This window comes from Lactuca saligna, chromosome 1 (assembly GCF_052625555.1).
Source record: "Lactuca saligna cultivar CGN05327 chromosome 1, ASM5262555v1, whole genome shotgun sequence".
Lineage (NCBI taxonomy): Eukaryota > Viridiplantae > Streptophyta > Magnoliopsida > Asterales > Asteraceae > Lactuca > Lactuca saligna.
The window spans coordinates 46,364,657-46,386,916 of NC_136417.1; the positions used below are offsets into that span (position 1 = coordinate 46,364,657).

The window sequence follows — 22,260 nt, forward strand, 5'->3', positions numbered from 1 at the left end:
AGTTGGTGCTGGAATGAGAAAACCCTAATCTTAGGGTTTGCACCCTATTTAAAGGACTTTATGTCCTTCTCCCAGCCTCCTAATCCCCTTGAGAATTCCAAAAACCCTAACCTTCATGTGAGACATCATTATTGAGGAGATTGGAGCTTGGAAGAGGAAATTGGTGGGAAAGAGCTTGAGGAATTAAAGGCTTGCTGCAAAGGAGTGGTGTAGATCCAGATCTACTTCAATGGAGCATATATTGGAGGTAATAATTTGTTGCTTGGGCTCTTTGGTATCTAGATCTATTATCTTTTGAAATTCGAGGGATTTTTGGTATGATTAAGAGCTATTTCAAGTTAGAGGCTTAGATATGAGGTTGCTACTTCAGATATAGGCTTGTGATGGTCCGTAACGTCATAAAGTTTTAGTCATTGAGTTGTTGGTGAAGCCCCTTTGTCCAAAACCCAAGCCCTAGTGTGTTTTGGGCCTAAATCTCCATGGTTTCATGTAAAGTTTGCAACTTTATGTGAGGATTGGGTTATAGAAGAGTGGATCTATGATTTGGAGCCCTTGCATGGCTTGAAACGCATCTTAATGAATTGAGAACTGGAGGGACTCGGTGAGTCACATGGGTGTACTCGACGAGTTGTATGAACATAAGCATGGACTCGGCGAGTTGGAAGAACAACTCGACGAGTCTATTGAAGATTGCCTTGGACTCGGCAAGTCTGGTCACGGAACCCAACCTCTTTAGGTTAAAGCCTTGGATTAAGTGAGTCGGTTGGCAACTCAGTGAGTCAGACATGATGGGACTCATAGATTGTTGGATTGGGCGAGTCTTGGGGCGACTCGGCGAGTTAAGTTGTGTAATGAGAGTTTTCTGGGTATGGGAACTCGGCGAGTCGACGGGGTGACACAGCGAGTAGAGTCAATCAGGAAGGTTGAATTTGACTTTGACTTTGACTTTGACCAAGAATTGACCAGTTTGACTTTGACTTTGACCAAGAATTGACCAGTTTGACCATATCCCCAACTTGGAACTCTATATTTGATTGGCGCTTGTCGACATAGCTGTTCTACCGAATTTGAGCTGTCTGGAGTTTACCCCGAAACTGCTGAATCAACTCGGTAGTCTTAAGTACCATTTCGGTACTCCCCATAACTCCCTGACCAACCCCATCCCAACATATCGAAGTCCTGCATTTCCTCCGTTAGAGTATCTTAAAAGGAGGTCGATTAATGTTGGTATGATAATTGTTGTTGTATGAAATTTCCGCTAACGGAAGATACGTATCCCAACACCCACCGAAATACAATACACACGCCCGAAGCATATCCTCCAAGGTCTGAATAGTCCGCTCTCTCTGTCCATCAGTCTACGAGTGGAAAGTCGTGGTGACATGCAGACGAGTACCCAAATCCACATGGAACCTCTTCCAAAATTTGGATGTAAATCAGATGTCCCTGTCTGAAACCACGAAAACTAACACCCATGCTGTGCTACAACCTCTCTGATGTATATGTTGACCAACTTATCCAAAGAGATACTATCTTGAATAAGAAACGCTCTTGGTCAATCGACCCATGATGAACCAAATCGAATCTACTCCGCACGTAGTCCGAGACAACTTCGTAATGAAATCCATGGTAATCTCCTCCCATTTCCAAATGGGAATGTCTAACAGATGCATCTTGTTATGAGGCAACTGATGCTCGGCCTTGACTTTCTTGCAACTCAATCACCTCTCTACATATCAAGCTCATCCCACTTCATGCAGAGCCACCAATAATCAATACCAATAATCAATTACCTCTATACATCTTCATCGCCCATGGATGAATGGAGAATCTCGATTTATGCGCCTCCTCCATCCGAACCTGACACGCACCACCCCAATAAGGAATCCAAACTCTCCGATTGAGAGTCATTAACCTTCGGCTATCATAATCGAAGGACGCCACCTGACCAACTATGCGCTCACTCTTCCGGTGCTCTTCCTTCATAACCTCAACCCGAGCCTCTTGAATCTGTTCCAATAGTAGAGTAATCACTGCCATCTTCATACAAATATCTTTAATTAGAGTTGCGACCTCCTTGAGGCTGAGAGCATCGGCCACCATATTGGCCTTCCCTGAATGGTAAAGGATCTCATAATCATAATCTTTTACCACATCCAATCACTGATGCTGCCTCATGTTCAGATTCGACTGGTCCATCAAATACCTTAGGCTCTTATGTTCTGTGTAAATAATACACCAGACCCTATAGAGGTAATGTCGCCAGATCTTGAGGGAAAAACCACTACCTCCAGCTATAAATTATGCGTCAGATAATTCACCTCACAAGGCCTTTTGAGATTCACTAAAACTATTCCATGACATGTTTAATCGCAAATTATGCTCTTCTATTTGCGACTGAGATATTGAGGATCACAAACAAGATGTGAATAACCATGCAAATGTGCTTGGTAATCTCATTGTGATTTATAATCCTAATTGATGTGTTGGTATACCATACACGCTCCATCAACGATGATAATTTATGAGATACCCATTACAACTCTTTATTAGTCCCTATTAGTGTGTTGGTTAACCACACACGCTCTACTAACGACTTATAAAGTGTAATGTGCAATTTCATGGATTCGCATACAAATTCACATTTTTTCTTAAGTAACTAGATTTAGGATTAGAATAAAAATAGTTCTAGTATTTTTTAATATCATTGTACTTTTAATGAGAAGTAATTGTCCTATCAAATCCGTTCAACTAACGACTTTCCACTAATAAAGGAAGCGGTGGGTGAGAGTGGACATCCATTCAACTACCATTTTATAGGCAATTTCCTTATACTCCCTTATAAACTAGCTTCGTGAATGAGGTGTACTAGCGATTTAACTGACTTAGTCCCATACATATAGTAATTATTAAACTTTTAATTTTACATATAATATAAGGTGTATTTTAAAACTTTTCAAAATATTCGGGATTATATTTTAAAATTTGAAATTAATATCTCAATAATTAAATTTAAAATAAACCAATAATGATTTAGTTATTATCTTTTAATTAACAAATAATTAAGTAAATCAAAATCAATTAAGGATTATCTAATTAAATTAATCAAATAATTTAATCATAATCCTTACCATCTAAATTTTCGAAAATTTGGGTATAGGATTTATCTAATTTTAGAATTATACATTTTAAACAAATTAAACTAACGTTTATTTAAAATATAGAAACCATAATAACCTACCATTTTTTTAAATACTTGGGGAGGAAGGTTATGATTTCAAAACCATAACCCTAATTTCAAAATCCAAGGGAATGAGGCTCGGGTTTAGAAAAAAACCCTAGCCCCAGTCGAAATTATAGCCTTTTAGGGTTTAATTTCTATCAACCCTAATTAGATAAATTCAAAAATTATAGCAAAATCAATTGAAAATAAACCAAAAATCTATGATACCATTGATTGAATTTAGGTAAACAAACAAAAATAAAACCCATATGTTTGCATGTAACCTAAATAGGATCTATGTTTTCTCTATTGAACCTATAACTAAGAACATCAAAAAGAACCCTAGAAACCCTAGGATATTTTTGAAAAAAAATAAAAGATAGGGTTTTAGGATTACATACATTTTAGTTGTTATAGAAAACAACTATAAATTCTCTTTGAAGATCTCTTGGAAGCTAGCACCACAAATATCGTGCTTCTAATGGAATCACACGAATATAGCAAGAGGATAACTTAAGAGAGAGGAGATGGGATAAGCAATTTTCTTCCAATACTTGTAGAGGGAAGGAGTGGATGAAACCAAAGGGTTAGAGGTTCCTTCTATAATTGAAGATACTTGGTGCCAAAGCTAGGGTTTAATGGATAATCCATAGATTCCCTTGCTTGGTGGCCAAGCAGCCCAATCCCCTTATCCAAGGGGCCTTGGACGAAATCATCTAGGCCTTACCGTAGATGATTTTCGTCCACCTCATTCCACGAGGTTCTAGAGCCTCCCTTTCTCAACTATCAATAAATAGCCAAATAGTCATCGTACTTTTAATTAATCAAATTAATCCCAAAATTAATTCAAATTAATCTCTGATTAATTATAAATGAAATTATACGATCTCTAATTAGTATATTATTTTCATAACACATTAATAAACCGTTTATTTAATTTATTATTCACATAATAAATTAATCTCTCTCTATCTCTAAAAGTCATCATGTCCAATTGCTAGGTTTGAGGGCAACCCAAAAGGATTGTGCTACTATCAATTCAAGTATATATCAATTTTAGTAATGAGTTTAGACACTTAATCCAATAGTTAAAAGATGTAGTAGAACCCAACTCATACCTCTAAATAGTTATGTAATATATTTTGGCATGTATTGATATAACTTATGAATGTCCTCTTATGGTATTAAAGTACATCTTATGTAAAATGTGATTTTTAAAAGAATTTTATTGGTGTACTTTTAAGTTTTACACAAAGAGTTGGGTGTTACACATGCAACAAGCATTGTATCACAATGCATCAAGAAGCAAGTAGAGCATTTCGAACCGAAAATCATGTGAAGTAAGGCTTATGTGTCACATTGTCAAACGAGCCATTTGCATTGGGAAACATGAAAAATGATTCAAACACGAAGTAAGGTTTATGCGTTGTCATGTCAAACAAGCCCTTTCAGACACATGAGTGATTAAGGATCAAATGTATGTTGGCATGACTCTTAAACTAGTTTTTTAGTGGTTCATTATGATATGGTACTTCAAAGTGATTGCTAGGTTTTCAATAGTGTCATCCAAATGTCTGAATGAGTTTAGACATTACGGTTAAGACTTAAGAGTTCTCTCATTGGATCATATGTCCAAATGGTTTTGGATAAATTCAATGTAACAAGGTTCCAGTGAACCGTAATAAACCATTTTATTCGACTTGCAGTTTTCTATAACCCTTAGAATTTTCTTTCCGCAAATGTGTTTATGAATGTTGTAACATTTTCTATTTATATTTATAATTAAAGTGTTTTTTTTGCAACCTGAAATATCTTTAGGGTGTTGACTTGTATTTTATTAAGAGATAAATTTTGCACATCCAACGCAACAAACTTAATTAAGCCTATTGGTAACACTATTTAGCTGCCCTCTGTTTGAACAACCTTGGTTAATCCTGTCTTATTCCATATCAATTTTCGCATTAAACCCACAAATGCTGGTTTTGTTGAGTTACATTTATATTAGTAGAGCTTTATGGCATAATTTTATCACTCATTTTGCTATCCTCGTTTTCACTACTATTTCCACTTTTAACACAAATAAACTTTTAAACTTACAAAACATATAAAAATATATAAAAACATTTACATACATTAGTACAAAAAGGACCTATGACAACTGTTTTTTTTTTAAAAAAAGGTTGTCATGGTTTTGATTATTTGCATCACCAAAAGTCATTAATTAAATTTCAGTAATGTTTTAGTTACATGTTAACTAAAAGTCATCACCCAATGTCACCATGTCACCAACACTAGTAAAAACCGTCTCCATTGCAAACTATTTTCACGTATTTTGTCACTGCTTTACACAAAAAAAATGTAACAAATGCTAACCAATAGTTACAGTAGATCATTGTGACCGTAAATATTTTATTATGATATTTAAAAAAACATGCGAGTATAACTTTTATGATAACAATTTAGTTTTATATGTATATCTAAAATTAATGATTTGAATATAAAAAAATAACAAGATGTGAATATAAGTATTTTATTATGATATTAAAAAAAATATATTTTATAATCATGTTTTATTTTTCATGTACATCTAAAAGTAAAAAAAAAAAAAATAATAAAGAATAAATAAAACAGGTTACGTGCTTTATGGTCACAGTTGATATTGTAAAAGTTTAAATACTTAAGAATTTGGAGGGAGTTTTATTTTCCGTGTGTTTACCAGAATTTCAATTTTCCCTCTTTTATTTTTTATTATTATTGTTATTTTTTTTTATCATTTTTTCCTCTTTAACCAAAATTTTATGTTTTTAATTCCCTATATTCTAAAAAACAATTTCGACCTAATTTGGAGGGGCTTCACTCGTAGACGTTCGTCTCCCTCTTTACAATTCTTGGCCAGGTAGGCGATGGTTAAGACTCCTTCTTTAACTCTGACCCTCGTCCTCTATCCTAGACCTAATCGCAACAAGAGAAGCATCACCATCACCGTTCTCATCACATACATCACCATCGTCGGACCTCATCTCAGAGTTGACGCCGTTTGTTCTCCCCTGAAACGATTCTACATACAATCACAGGTGCTACCTCCAATTCATTCTAACCCTAGTTTGGGTATGTGCAAGAGCGTACAACAGTAAATCCTCTTATTTCGCACAAATTTGTTGCAATCTCTGGTAAGTTTGTTGGTGTTCATGTCAATCCAAGATTTTATTTCAATTCTAACCCTACTTTGTTGTTGGAATCCGAGATTTTCTCGAATCTTGGTTGACTTGGTGCCTATCGAATACTTAATTTCTGATTTTTTTACTGAAAAAAAAAGAATGGCAGCTCTTGTATTAGGTACATATGGAAGGTGCAACAAGATTTCCTTTTTAGATGTTTGATTTTGGTAATGTTTTGTGCAGGGGTTCACTAAGACATGTCATCTCTTCCCTATTTCTCCACAATATGAAGCAAGAAGCTTGCAGCCAAATGTGAAAGTTGTGCTCCTTGCCAAACTAAGGGAATATAAATCTGATCTGAATAATATGAAGAGTGAAAGTTAAACGAGTTGCATCAAACAGATTAAATCAGGTTACAAGAGATGAGTTGTTGGAATCAGGAATGGCAGATGCATCATCGGTATAATAGCAATTTACTTTTGCTACTTGTTTAAAGTTGTTAAAACGCCACTGATTTACAAAGAAGACAAACACACCATAAATAGCAATTGGCGGGTTTTATGAGATTGTTTAACCCTCAGTAATCCAAAAAATGTTTTTTTTTTAACTAAGTTGTTAAACATTTATTATATTTTGTATGTAATGTAATTGTATAAGACATTTTTAATGTATTAGACAATTTGTATAGTATGTCTATTAATTTAAGTTGTTTATCTGAATAACATACATGATGTTAACGGAACAATATTTGACATATAAATGATTTTAAGTTGTTCAACAATAGTCATGACAAACACAAAAGTATGATTGAATGTCAACAATAGTCTCCGTTTAATCTATTATGTGTTGCCAAAAGTCAATAATAGTTTTGACAAACGAAAAAACATGTGACTAAAAGTAAATTATGACCACGGGTTAATATATTATGTGTCACTAAAAGTTAATACTAGTCATGACAAACAAAAAAATATGCGATTAATAATAGTTTATGACCACGGTTTAATAAAAAATGTGTCACTAAAAATCAATAGTAGTCATGACAAACGAACAATTTTATGGTCATGATTTAATATATTACATGTTACTAAAAGTCAACAATAGTCATGACAAATAAAAAAACATGTGATTAATATTAATTTTATGGTCATGTTTTAATATATTACTAAAAGTCAACAATAGTCATGACAAATAAAAAAACATGTGATTAATATTAATTTTATGGTCATGTTTTAATATATTACGTGTCAGTAAAAATCAACAATAGTCATGGAAATAAAACAAATAAAACAACTTGTGAGGGAAAGTAGTTTATGGTGATAGTTATCGAAAAATGATTGAAAAAACTATAAAAATTGGTACCATATGGTGACGTTTTTTTACATACACTAATGGTTTTTATGGGTTATAGTCAGCGCGATTAAACGTCACCACAACTGACATTTAATGATGCAACATATAAAGAAAACAATTTGTTGGTTATTTTAATGTTATTAGTATTTTAGTGTAGTTATGATTCTATTGAAACGAGTCGAATATTCTATTGAAACGAGTCGAATATCTTTTAGTTATATTTTAAGACTTGGGGTTCCAAGGGGCATTTTTTTTTTCTCTTTGCCAAAGGACCCAAACTTTGTGTCCATCAAGAGGGCATCATTGTTTTCACCTTTAAAACTCTATGTATATATAGAAGACTTGAACATTGCAAAACAGTTCGAACATCATGAAATATGTTTATCTTCTGCATGCAAACTTGTCTCTGGATACGCATTGATTGCAATCTGTTTTTGTATTTCAAAATTTTGAATATGCACGTATTCCAAATCAATTTATTATTGGATTATTCCAACCCCACCCAGATCGAAATCATAAATGTTAAAAAATGTTTTTTATACAAGATCATTGAACTATCCAAGTATATTGATTGATATTCTAAACCCAAAATCTAACACAACTAAACTAGAACAGGCACAAACGATTGTGATACCATTTATCCAAGTCTTCACTTTTAAATTTGCACTAATATATAGATTTATACGAGTACCTACACTCACATATATCTACTAGGTGTAAAGCCTTTTAGCACAAAACTATCCATAAACTTTGAATAACCATGCTACACAAAACTAAAAACCAAATTTCCAACAATCGTTTTATTTATATACAATCTTAATTAAGAAGGGTAGAATCATCGCCACACTTACGGCCATGCTTCTTGTCTTTGTCTTTGTTTCTATCTGATGGCAGCTTGTTTTCGATCATCTGTTCAGATTTGGAGTTCTTAATTCGCAGCCTCCCGATCCGATTGTTTGCTACCGTGTGGGAAATTGAGGAGAGGACTGGATCGTAGACGTCTGGGGCCCACTTCACTGTCAGCTTTTGAGGTGGGGTCACTCCTCGTTTCTCTCGGCTACCTTTCATGGCTAATACAGGCTTCCGAGCAGTTTTTGGTTGTTTCTTAGAGGGGTTTCCTCCATGGCTACTGATCATAATCATCTGGTGGGTGGGTTTTCTTAGAGCATTCATTCTTATGAAATCTTGAACGTATAACTAGCCCTTGTATACTCTTTATATATATAGACGGTAGCAAGGGAGTATTACCTGTAAGGAAAGAATGTAGATCGTAACAAGGAAACCTAATGGAAATACGAACGTTCATTGTGGGTTTGATTAGTTATCTTGTTACAAGGATTGACAATTTGATTTGTAATCGTGTTACAAGAACTTCCGTTTGATTTGTTTCCTTATCTTGATTTGTTATTTAATTTGTGGTTAATAAAATAGTCGGGTTTATAACCTAGTTCTTTTAATATAATAGTAAATTTATTAATGCAAACTTAAAAAATACAAAATGCTAAGTTACTAAGGGGGTGTTTGTTTTTTTGTTTTTTTTAGATCTATGTAACCACTTTGTCTGAGCCGTGCACACGCATGTCCTCGCAAAGTGTTTGTTTTTTTAGAAGTACTTAGATCAAAAAATATCTGCGCGAGGTCTTCCTGGCGCAAACATGGACTACTGTCTTCAAATGTGTTCACGCCTCATTTTAACCTAAACAAAAAAAAAACGTCGCCTATCTTTTTTTCTTTTCTCCGCCGCTTATCTTTTATGCTGAAAATGTTTTTTTTTTTTTTTTTTTTTTTTTTTATGACCTAAAATTAAGTTTGAAAAAATAATTTATTTCATTACCTGCAGACGTTAAAAAACAAACTTTTTATTGTAAATTGCAGACATTTGGTCCACCTCTTCTGCTGCAAAAACTTACAGATATGGTCCGCAAAAGGCATATATTTTTGCTTCAAAAAAATAAACAACACCTAACACATTTTTACAAATCAATGTTACATCTTTTTTAAAGTACTTTAAGAACAACTTTATTATCGATCTCTAATGAAAGAATGGATGGTATATTATACAAGATGTAACCAAGTGGATTAGAACTACTTCAATACTAACTAGATACAAAGTAATCTACTTAAATAATGAATCTTTATCTATTACACCTGGCGAGAATGGGAGGAAGATTGTCACTGAAATCATTAGATGAAACAAAAGGTATTACTTTGACTCAAGTAACGCTTGAGAATCGCGAGTATTAGATCACCTCGATTATAATTTGGCTAATTATAATCTGGCTAACGTGTTAGCTCCAAGCACTATCATACAACAACAAATTATAAGGAAATACATTTTTCATGGGTAATACGAGATTTACGTTTTTTTAGAACGGATTTTGTTTTATTTCCTTCAAAATTTTAACTTTTGAAAATATTCAATTTTAAACTCATTTTATAACTTTAATAGAAGCTTCAATTTCAAATTTAAATGCAATCAAAATAAGAAACAACACAAACATGTGCAAGTAATGATACCACCGGAATCCTATGTGTCTCCCCTATGAACCATCAAAGAGAGACAAGTCGTACTAAGGACAAATAAACACTTCAAAGCTCTCACTTGATCAACCACCAATTGAGCCCTTGATTAATTAACAAACTAGATCCGTATTATTCTCTCATGTGAATAATTTCTTAATCCGTCCTTACGTGTAGCCCAAAAGGGCTCTATCATTATGTGACGTCCCACAAATTACAAAGAGAGTTTTCAGTTTCAAAATAGATTAACCAATTAAAATCTTAACTTAAAATCAATAAGTGACTTTTATTAGTTTGAAACCATCATGTTATCCGAGTTGAATTACCAAAATAGTGGAACAAATATCTTCGATGTGAGTGTACCGTCCCACCGAGCCCTTTACACAAACAACCTGTAAAAATATTTTATCTACAACTATAAGCATACATCTTTGTGACTCCCCCAGTATACTACATGCCATCATATATACAATGCATCCAAGCAAAATCCTCGGCTCTAGTGCCGACCTACCATCTCTCCTATCCACATACATACAACATAAACACAATCATACATAACGGGATGTCTATGTATTTGTGTGGTGATGTTTCGAGTGAAAAATTTTAGTCTAAAATTCAAACATTGAAAAACATAACTTTCTTGTCAACGGTTAAACCAAAAACCTACTCATAATCAACCTCACCTAGATTTTAAAACATTGAGTAAACTTGTGCAAGCAGCTATTTCACTACCAAACCTCATCATCCTACCACGTTGTGATAAAAGGTTTTCCCCAAAAATCTCATCTTTAAAGTCCTTAAGTCTTCAGTTGATCAAATCAGGAAAACAAGTGTTATAACTCTCTCCCAATTAAATTAGATTTCATCGAAATTTGTTCTTACCCATCACTCCTTAAACACCCTGCGAACTCCTTAAGGATTCTTTCGAGCCTACTCCTTTCTACACTAGCTGTCACATCTCTCTTCACTAAGGTTTGTAGATAGCAATTTAAAGGTCTCCATGAACAGACACAAACCCCATTCCTGAACAAAACGTTTAACAATCAAATTCCCATCCTAATGCATTATTGGAATAATACTCTAAAGATGATGAAGAGTTCATTTTTGTCAAACTATTATTTCAGTGCAATCTGGGTTTTTTTCCATCTTATTTGCATGTGGAGAGAGAGAGGTGGGGTTTATTTTATTTTCTATTTTTTATAATTATTTAAATGCTAAAACAAATAAAAAATATAAAAAGAAATAATAATAACAAAATAGTTGTTTCAACTTTTTCAGGACCCCTTAAACTTCCTGATGTTGAACATTCCATGCAAATCCACAACTTTTTAGACAATATCCATAATTTTTGAAAAACTATAGGGACCAATTTTCCACTTTTTTCAATTATCTACCATTGATGAATTATCTAATGTTAATGATTACGTTTGAAAGAATGGGTTGATGGATAGTAGACATTTCAAACATCAATAGTCTTTTGAAAACTATTTTTTTTTAATGTAAATAAGAAAAAAAAAGCAGACGTTATATGATATTGTTTATGTTTATTAGTCTAGAATGACCCATTCCAATTAGAAATATAACTAAATTGGTTATTTTACGAAAACACAATTTTTTTTTATTATTTTATTAAAACGTTAGTTTTGGTTATTTTTTTAAATATCCTCATTCGTTTTATTCATATTTATCTTCCTACCCTATCAAATGTTGACATGTATCATATTTAATGACACATTTAATGAAATTGATAATATTTTAATCCACTTGTCACCATTTTACGTGGGTAGAAGGATAGTAGGAATAAAATATAGGAAGATATTTAATTTCTCTTTTTATTTATATCAATACAGTTAATTATATTAGGAAGTTGATTCAATATGAGTAGACTTGTTTTTTTAGAATATTGGATATGAGCAACATTACACCATCTCTCTTTCACCACAAGATTTGGGGATGATAATGAAGACGGGAACGATGTTGAGAGAAGAAAAACATAGGAAAGAAAGAAAATGGCATTGAGGGGCATTACGCTGGCAACGAGAAGCAAAGGAGGGGGGGAGGGGATGGGGGTTGGCGTTACCACGACGTTGTGGAGGTACCACGTAGGCTCCTCCACGGCGTTAAAGTATCCATACTGCATGGTCTTATCAACGAGTAAATGAGAAGCAATAAAAAAAAACTCGATTGAAAAAGAGCCAATGAAGAAATGCTCCCTTAATGCTTTCAAACATGGTTTTTTTAGTTGAGTTGATGTGGCGGGTCATTGGTCAACGAGCTCAACTATAGTCAAATCAATAAGATTTTCAAAATTATATATATATATATATATATATATATATATATATATATATATATATATATATATATATATATATATATATTAAATACCAAAATAGGAGTGTGAGACAATTAAGCATAATTATTTTTTAAGTTTTCATACTTGCTGTTCTTTTTACATTTTTCTCCCTTTATTTTTATTTGTTTTTATATTTTGTACCCTGAACTAATTTTGATATAACAATTTTTATCTTTATAGTTTTAAAATTTATATATATTTATATTCTTTCTCCTTATTTAATATTTATTTAACAGTTTTCACCCATTATAATTTTAAAGTTAAATTATTAGTATTTTATACATTATAATGTCAATTGTTTGTATCCATATTTTATTTTGATATTTTTGTGTTCCACTTTACATGATTTAATTATCTCAATGGTATATATGGTATCAAACTACATTTTTTAATATACCGGATCTTCCACAACAACGCGCGGATGGTCTAAACCCTAGTTATACATAAATACATGCATACATTTAAAACTACGTATAGACATACACATGTTTTTCAAACGTATTTTGAGTTTTTGTCAACTTTTCAAGATGCAATTGACCAAGACGGGATGTCTACGTATTTGTGTGGTGATGTTTCGAGTGAAAAATTTTAGTCTAAAAATTAATGTCCAAAAATTCAAACATTGAAAAGCATAACTTTCTTGTCAACGGTTAAACCAAAAACCTGTTCATAATCAACCTGACCCGGATTTTAAAACATTGAGTAAACTTGTGCAAGCAGCTATTATTTCACTGCCAAACCTCATCACCCACGTATAACTCAGTCTTCGTCCTCTTGGTCCTTTTGAGTCTTGGCTCCCTCCCTCCCTCCTTCTCTCTCATACCACACTTTGCGTGGTAAAATTGACATGACACCTATGTGGCAAGGAGGGAGTGTGGTTCTTGTGTCACCACACCCTCCTCCCTAATTGCACTATCATTTACCCAAACTTTTACCTTTATTTTTCACTAATATAGAATTTTACGAGTCCACCCACACATACCTAAGAGTAATTTGCATCAGGTATAAAGCATTTAGTACAAACCCATCCATAATTTTTTAATACTTGTACTACCAGAAATACACGCAAATCTGTGAAAATTTCACACAAAATCAACAGAACTTCAATCACTTTTTTATTTACAATCTTAGACAAGGATAGCGTACCTGGTTTGCGTCATACCTATTCAGAAAGCCGGTCCCACAGAATTGATCTGGATTTCCGACATGAAACTCCATGGCGGCTGGTGGTGGCAGGCCATAATCACCATCACCCACCGCCTCCTCCTCCTGTTCAGGCAGCTTGAAACCAGCGGTGGAAGAATCACCACCACGCTTCCGGCCTTGTTTTTTGTCTTTGTATTTACTTCCACTTCCACGTGATGACTTGTTTCCATTCTTCTGTTTGGATTTTGTGTTTTTCTTGGTTTGTCTTTGAGGCTTGTTGTTTCTGTTTGTTACCGTGTGGGAAACTGAGGTGGGGACTGGATCATAGACGTCTGGGGCCCACTTAACTGTCAGTTTTTGAGGTGGGGTCACTCCTCGTTTCTCTCTGCTACCTTTCATGGCTGACACAGGCTTCCAGGCAGTCTGTAGGGAAGACAAAATGTCAAGGGGCAAAATGGTAATTTCACTTCTTCAAAGAATCAATCAGCAAATATCGAAAATTGTAATAGAAAACAAAGTGGATTTATATGTTCGGATCATGAAGGCTCGATATAATAGGCTAATTGGATTTATAATTAGGGTTAAATGCAAGACATAGCAACCTACTTTTGTATATCTGTTTATTATATAATATAGCATCCTACTTAGAGGTAATTTCACTTCAAAGAATCAATCATCAATGGGTTGATTTATGTTTATGCTAACAGGGATAATATATTGAGATAAAGGCAATACGTACAGGCAAAGATGGAGGATGTGAGCAAGTTGGATGAACAGATTTAAGGTTGTCACAAGGTGTAGGCTCATTGACAGTTATGGCTTCTACAGATGCTCCTGGAGAGAGTGTGGACTCGATTGAACAAATAAATGTTGGATTGCTGAAATACTTCTCATATTTTCCATGTGGTGGTTTAGAGCCTGGAACCACATCTTTGTCATCTTGGATATTCAGAAACTGAGTGACATTGTTCCCGAGTTTATCCACAGAAAGATTTTGAGTGGATTCAGGTGTGTGTATATACAATCCATGGCAGTTGTTTACATCAACAGAGGTTGATAGATCAATGTCCATTGGCACAGGTTTGCAGCTGCAAATGAAATGTAATGATTTGTGACTCTAGTAAAACTCAAAGTTCTGAATATGCAATAGATTAGTACCCTGCACATTAAAGCACCTCCATGTTGATTCGGAAGAACAACCAATTCTGTTTTAGGGCTCATTGTTCATTGCCTTTAGCTTGTTAATGCAGACATACACAATTCAATTCATTGCCCAGAATACTAACAGCATGTTACAGTATAATTTGTTTTGACTTTCCTCTTAAATGTTGTTAAACATGCAGATCAGCAGTTGGATTGTTGGAATCACAACAATTAAAAAAAATACTTAATTACTGAATCTAGCATTAAACTGAAGTTTGCAAGCAAATGAGTGAATGGAACAAGAACTAAGAAAACATGTACGCAAAATGAAACATTATAGGAATTGTTTCTGACACAGAGAATGTGAATCCACTGTATATACACATGTGATGTAAATCTATCAGAAATGCAACATCTACACGGGGATCAGCCCAATGCGTCGAAGTGAAAGAGAAATATGTAAATATGTAACGAATATGTACCTTTTTGTTAAATAAGATCTGTTTAATCCAAACTTCAACACGCACCTGAATCAAACAGTCCAGGATACCTCGAGGCGGGTTTCACTTATCGATCGCGCGATCAGACTCCGATTAGTCGAGGAGAGCGAGTTCGCCGTACCAGAGGCGGAATATGGTAATAAAATCGAAAAACGAGAGGGAAGATAGATTGAGAAGATTACACAGGGCAAAAGCTACAGATGCTAATTAGACGGAAAAGGACGAATAATAGGCTGAGTGTTAACTAAGATTACCACGACGATCACCTTTTTCAAGACGGGGTTTCAGATGATAAGAACGTGAACTGCTACCATAGAAAGAGGTAACGCAAGGGAGCGTGGAGAACTGGAGTGAAGGCACCATCGTTCGATGCACTTCAAACCCTAAATTACTAGAAAACAACCACCAAATCCCAACTGAAGAAACTCGATTGGCGACCGATTGGATCCGACAGAATAAATGAAAACTATATATGTTGATCGAGGTATCCGATTACATTCAACTGTAGGATCGGACAGCGATGATCGGAATTTAAGAACAATGCTAGGTAACGAGAGAAACTTGCAAGAGTGAAAGGAGCTTTTAGCTAGTGCGATAAACCTGGTCTAGAGAGTGAGACGTTATTGGTTGATGATGGGTCAACGTTGACCTTAATTCACAATGCTATACAAGGTATGCTTTATAGAAAAAAAACCATTTATGTTTTATAAAATAAATAGTTTGTGTACTACACCTAACAATGTAAAATAACTTTGAAAACTGATAAACCTTAAAAATAATAATACATTTTGTCAAGAGTAATGTGCACCATAGTAAAAGGGTATTAGCCCTTAATCATAGATAAGAAACAAAAAATAGTCATAAAGGAATTCCTATATATGATAACAAATAAATTGAATGTTGATTCCACACTTTGATCTTCGAATACTTCAAGAGTGTTCTTCAATTTTGAATATGTTTATGATCTCTAAAATTTGTTATTTTTCTTATTGTACAATGCAACACATTGGATATCAATGAGGAGGTCATTTATTTGAAGGATTCTAGAAATCCTTCTCGTCCCATCATAAATATAGCATTGTTGCGCCACAAATATAGTATTGTCATGCGTGTATCATCATATATTTTTTTTCATTTTGGTCGAAGTAAGAGGATTGGCCGCGATGCGAAAATGAAGTTGTCATGACATTTCTTCTTGATTTTTGGCAACTTTATGATTTAGGTTTCTATATTTTCCTTATCTCTTCATATGAGAATTTATCTATAAAAATATGATTTTAAAGGAGTAATAAAACCATGAATTTAAAGGAGTAATTAAAAAAAAGTAAAACCATGAATTTAAAAGATTAATAAAAAATTATCTACCTGATAGAAATCCCGATTATTCAAGGTCTGTCAATAACTAAAAAGTAATTGTTAATAGTGTTTGCACATGAAAAAATAATTGTGTTTTATAGTCCAAGAACAGTCATCAGGATAATGCTTTTTATAGTCGGTTGCAATAAAAAAGCTATTTTCTGTAAAGTAAGATGCTATAAAATGTTATTTTAATCCCACAAAAATAGTAAATAAATAAATAAATAAAAATGTTTTATAGTCCCAAAGCAATAAAAAAAATTTGTTTTTCACTCCTAAAAATTGACAGATTTTAAACAACCAGTTAAATAGTTAAATCTTCAACTGAGGGTATCTTGAATTTTTTGGGCTCTTGACATTTTTGCCCCTAGTTTCCTTAATGAGTGTTGGCTGCTTATCGGTCTCTGGATGTTTTTGTTTTGGTTGTTCTATTTTGGTGGTCTTGACACATGCAATTATGCTTTCCTAGTTTGGTAATTTGGTGCATTTTGGTGCCTTTGATGTTTTTGCTTGTGACCTGATTTTTCAGAAGATATGCGGAGTTTTTGATTGCTGCTGTTTTTCAGTAGCCTTGTAACGCTTCATCAACTCTGCAATGTATGTATGTATGTATGTATGTATGTGTGTGTATATGTGTGTATATATCCCTTAAGCTTTTATTTAAAAACTTATTAAGTTGTAAAAACACAAAAACAGAATCAGGTTGAGCAAGATGGAGAACTTGGTCGAAGTCATAGACTTATTCGGTTGTAAAAACATGAAAATATAAATATTCAAGGCTTACCTTGTCACACCCTAAGTAAAAATAGATTTCTTGAAGCGAAGGCACTGAAATATAACCGCTCTTCAACACATCAATATCCATCTTAATCCGGTCAGTTGCTTACATCTCCACCTGGTTACCCTACAATTTTAAAGAAAAGAATGTAACATCCACCTTTCGATCTACCACCTGAATTAGAAAGATTATATGAACCCAAAACTTGGTTACCCTACAATTATTACAAATTACAAGTCAAAGCCATTGAAAGTTATTATCTAGATATGGTTAAGCTCCATTGTTCCCCTGTTTACAAAAGAAATAATCAAAATTGTGTCAAAATTAACGAAAATACCCTTTCATTGCATTGTTGCCTAATAGATCGATATACTCCATTACAATCATTTTTATGATGGAATTCTATTGCAAATGGAATAGCAATAAGCAAATAAGTGTTCCTTGTTCTCAATTTATGTCTTATTTTTTTTTAAATGTTTCTTCAAATGGACTGCGATTGTCACTGGCATAATTCTTGTTTTAATGAAGGAAAAAGGTTTAACCACAAAAAAAATAAAAGATAAAACAGCTTGCAAATCCATACAGCCCATGTGACATCCCCAAAATCCCGGCCAGAAAAGACCGATTTTTCATTTATGCTTTTAAATATTTTCAGAGTAAATCCTTTTGATTTGAAAGAGTTGCGGAATTTGTTCCCAAAAACAAAACATGATAAAACAATGTTTACCAAAGCATTTCATAAAAGAAATGTATTTTTCATTATATAATCAAAACTCGGGGTGTCATGTTCCGATATAGACCAACAAGCATAAACGATAATATTATAAGTCATTCAACAAATATTTACATATATAGACTTGTAAACAAAACAACCTGATGGTTCATCCATCTTACGCCCTTGCACCACTTCCTGTAATACAAATAAAACTGAGTGGGTCAAGCTTGGGAGCCTGGTGAGCATATAGGGTTTTCAACCCACAATAAATAATTAAATTAATTATTATCAACCAACAATAACCCAGTTACCCATTCCCGTTATTCTCACTTTACGTCCCTAAAATAACTAACGCAAGGGACCTAATCTAAGAATATTTTCATCGGGGTGACAACACATGCTGCGGGGTTTCCTCAGCAATATAAGTCAAATAAGGCAACCATGAGGGGGATGGAATACAGCGAATGAACACCCAAGTTCATTAACACCTACATGTTATGAGCCTGCTAGCGTTCCACTGGACTATCTAGAAAAGTCTGTGGTCGTCATCTAAATTCCGCTAGATGACTGGATCAAAACAACAACGAGGCCTCTCATCTGTTTATTACACACCAACTATCTACCCATGTTCTACCCAACATATTAGTAGATAAAAACATACATTTTTTATACATATTTTCAAAACCTGTATAGCATGCTTGATCAATACATTTTCCATATAACAGATGAGGCACACACACATAACACGTATTTCATGTAGAAATAATCATATCTGTAAGATAGAAGAAAGTGAATATACATTCACACACATAACAACAAAATATACACATAACACGTATCTCGTATAAAATACTTCATAGTTATACGTTATGAGAAAGTAACAACGCATTCACACGTATAAACGACAATAAACTTAATACACTCGAACCATACTTGTATTATTATTGCGTTTATGATAAGGTAGTATACACTCACTTGATCAGAAGGTGATCGGACAACACTACGGCTTACAGAAGTCGTAATCCTCAGCAGATCTGGAAGATCTCTACGAAAATCGAACTTCTCGCGGGCAGAGCTTCGGCTCGGAAACCGCATTTCTCGGGATCTTCGGGATCTCGGGACTCGCTTCGGGACTCGGGAATATTACCGGGGCTTCGGGATGGCTTCGGGGGTAAAAACGCAGAGCTTCGGCACAAAAACGAGAGGAAATTAGCAATTAAACCCGGACCCCTCGCATCCTATTTATAGGAGGCTGGAAGCCCAAGTTACGCGGGGCGTACAACAGTACGCAGCGCGTACTGCTTCCGAAATGCGTCAGCGCATGTGTCATCCGAAGTGTCGACACTTTGGCTGTACGCGGCGCGTACCTCGAATCAGATATCTGACTCCCCCTTCGGATAATGCCGGATTTTTGATTTAAAAATAAATACAAATTATTTATCAAACTTCGGAAATTCATATCTTCTTCATACGAACTCCGTTTTCGACGTTCTTTATATCCACGGAAAGGTGAGACTACGCTCTACAACTTTCATTTAGACTCCGTCGGCTAGTTTTGACTTTATTTTTATTATTTATTTTTAATAAGCCGGGACAGAAAATTTCGTTATAAATTCATAACTTTTTCGTTTGACGTCCGTTCTCGCCTAACTTTTTATCGCTTTGATACTAACAACGAGATCTTCGATTCTCGTTTAGATCACTAAGGCTAAATATCGTTTTAACGTAAATTTCACTTTTTACGTTATTCAGCGTTGCCGGTTCTGTCGCGAAACTTCGACAGGTCATAACTTCCTCGTTATAACTCGGATTTCGGCATTCTTTATATCTTCGGAAACCTTGTTTCAACTACTACAACATTATCTAAAGATATCAAGTTTATTTTACACTTAAATTTTGACACTTATTTTTATTCTTAATTAATCAAACCACATAATTAAGCAACTAAGCACAAAACACATAATACTCAAATAATACACTTATATTATTTCAAAACGGGTTACAAAGGTTAACCTAGACCATTACATTGATAAAAATAGCAAGCCCGGAAACACAGACGTTACAGCCCAAAAGTAGAGCAACAGTAGAAAAAAATAAGGATAACAGAAGCGGTGTTTGGTATTAGACCAATTATAGTGCAAATCATGGTTAAGCATTTTCTTGGAATCCATCCCATTTTACTCCATTTACAACCAAAATCTTGATTTTAAGAAAACCAATTCTAGTGCACATATGAAACCATTTTTATTTAAGATATATTTTATAGTAATTTGGTGTGGGTATCTTTTCTTTTTCTAGGATAATTAAGAAATTGTACAAAAGAGACTTTCATGATCATTAATAGTCTGCAATAATTAGAGTAAGCATCTTTTTTTTTTTCGTTGTCAAAACCCTAAAGTATCTTTTTTTTTTTTTTTTCTGGATACCAAATTTTTTTTTAAGGGATTTGACATATGTTGAACTTTTTGCAAAAAACCAAATAGATAAATTCATAAAAGTACTAATAATTACTTCAAATTAGAAAACATAATGAAAAACCTTACCAAATGAATATGACAGAGGACTTGTAACACCGGATTCCTGGTACGATTCCTGTTTATGTATTTTTTTTCGCATTTTGCCTTGGACTCGGCAAGTTGGAGGCCCGACTCACCGAGTTGGAGCGATTTTGGTATGGCATTTAAGTGGGGGACTCGGCGAGTTGGGTCCCAGACTCGACGAGTCCATGTTGGACGTGTAAAACCCTAACCAGTGTGTTTGCACCCTATTTAAACACTCTAACTCGGCCTCCCTTGTCCCTAACACTTCCAGAGAGCTGTATAGCGAAACCCTAGCCCCCATATTGTTCTTGTGAGTGATTTTTGGCTTGGTGAAGGAAGTTTGGAGCTTAGAAGAAGAAGGAGGAGGTTGAAGAGTGCAAGGAAGGGAAATAGATCCGAAACCGACACTGTGAAGAGCTTCCATTCAGGTAGAAAAGTTCCTACCTTGATCATTAGTTCATTAAATCCCCTTTTTGTCCCTAATTGATAGTTTTCAAGCCCTAAAACCTCGAACTCCATGTAATTATGCTCTATGTTCTGAAAGGACTTCAGATCTAGACCTTATGGACACCTTAGAAGTGTAAAGTCCCTGTGGTTGAAGTGATTAAGGTCCCTATTGAGTGTATAACCTCCCAAAGAGCTTGGAATTGCATTTTTGAGCTCATAGGGCCATGCATGCACGTAAAGTTTGCAACTTTACGTGATAAGCATACCCCAGGAGCTTAGATCTATGGTTTGGAACTGTTGCATGTCTCAAATTTGATCGGTATGGGAGGACGGTTGAAGGGACTCAGCGAGTTCTATGAAGATAGTCTTAGACTCGGCGAGTTGGATGAACAACTCAGCGAGTCATTTGAAGATTGCCTGAAACTCGGCGAGTTGTTCTCGGACTCGGCGAGTCGGATCGCTAGTCAGTCTAATCGTCCCAAGTAGTGAGTTATGGGTGACTCAGTGAGTGGGAAGAGAGACTTGATGAGTTAATGCTAGGATAGTAGGAGAGATACTCGGCGAGTCCGTGCCATGACTCGGCGAGTCCAGTCAACTGGAAGTTGACCTTGACCAAGGAGTTGACCTTGGACCAGGGGTAGGTTAGCCTTTTGACCTAAGGGTATTTAGGAGTGACTAATATGTGTTTATGGATTTATAGCCGGAGGATTGCCGGTGCAACAGTCAGTCGTCTAGCAAGCAGACTTTCAGCAACTACTTTTCGAGGTGAGTTACCTTCCAGTAGCGGTGGGTCTAAGGCAACAATGTCGGCCCACCAGTAGGAGTTGTATGTTAGATGATTGTCTTTGTGATATTCAACTAGGTTTGCTACTACTTGATATGTTTATGTGCTAACATGTTATGATGTTATGTGATAGTGGTAGTAGGGGTGAAATAGTCCCTGGTTACCGGTCGATAGGACTGAAGGGGTAGTTTAGTACTCAGCCATGCTAGCCAGATTATGATATGTGTGATATGATATTATGTGA

The 22,260-nt window shown here is 34.7% G+C and overlaps 1 protein-coding gene and 1 long non-coding RNA gene across 8 annotated transcripts; one reads left to right on the plus strand and one right to left on the minus strand.

Annotated features, from left to right (window-relative positions):
* The first annotated feature begins 5,989 nt into the window (after positions 1-5,989).
* LOC144997803 (uncharacterized) lies at positions 5,990-7,103 on the plus strand. The gene is made up of 2 exons (XR_013659950.1): positions 5,990-6,393; positions 6,625-7,103. It is a non-coding gene; the product is annotated as an uncharacterized LOC144997803 (long non-coding RNA).
* Positions 7,104-8,931: 1,828 nt separating this feature from the next.
* Positions 8,932-16,040, minus strand: LOC145035165 (uncharacterized). 7 transcript variants are annotated; one of them, XM_078983774.1, is made up of 4 exons: positions 15,379-16,038; positions 14,493-14,841; positions 13,754-14,176; positions 8,932-8,979 (listed from the first exon to the last, which is right to left on the minus strand). In XM_078983774.1, exons 2-4 carry the CDS (start codon positions 14,823-14,825, stop codon positions 8,947-8,949), a joined length of 789 nt encoding a protein of 262 aa, XP_078839900.1. In that variant the 5' UTR covers positions 14,826-14,841; positions 15,379-16,038; the 3' UTR covers positions 8,932-8,946. The 7 variants fall into 7 exon arrangements, with proteins under 7 accessions (XP_078839900.1, XP_078839887.1, XP_078839884.1 ...); XM_078983761.1 differs by lacking the exon at positions 8,932-8,979 and adding an exon at positions 11,182-11,274 and having other exon boundaries at positions 15,424-16,040; XM_078983758.1 differs by lacking the exon at positions 8,932-8,979 and adding an exon at positions 11,182-11,274 and having other exon boundaries at positions 15,379-16,039.
* Between the last annotated feature and the right edge of the window lie 6,220 nt (positions 16,041-22,260).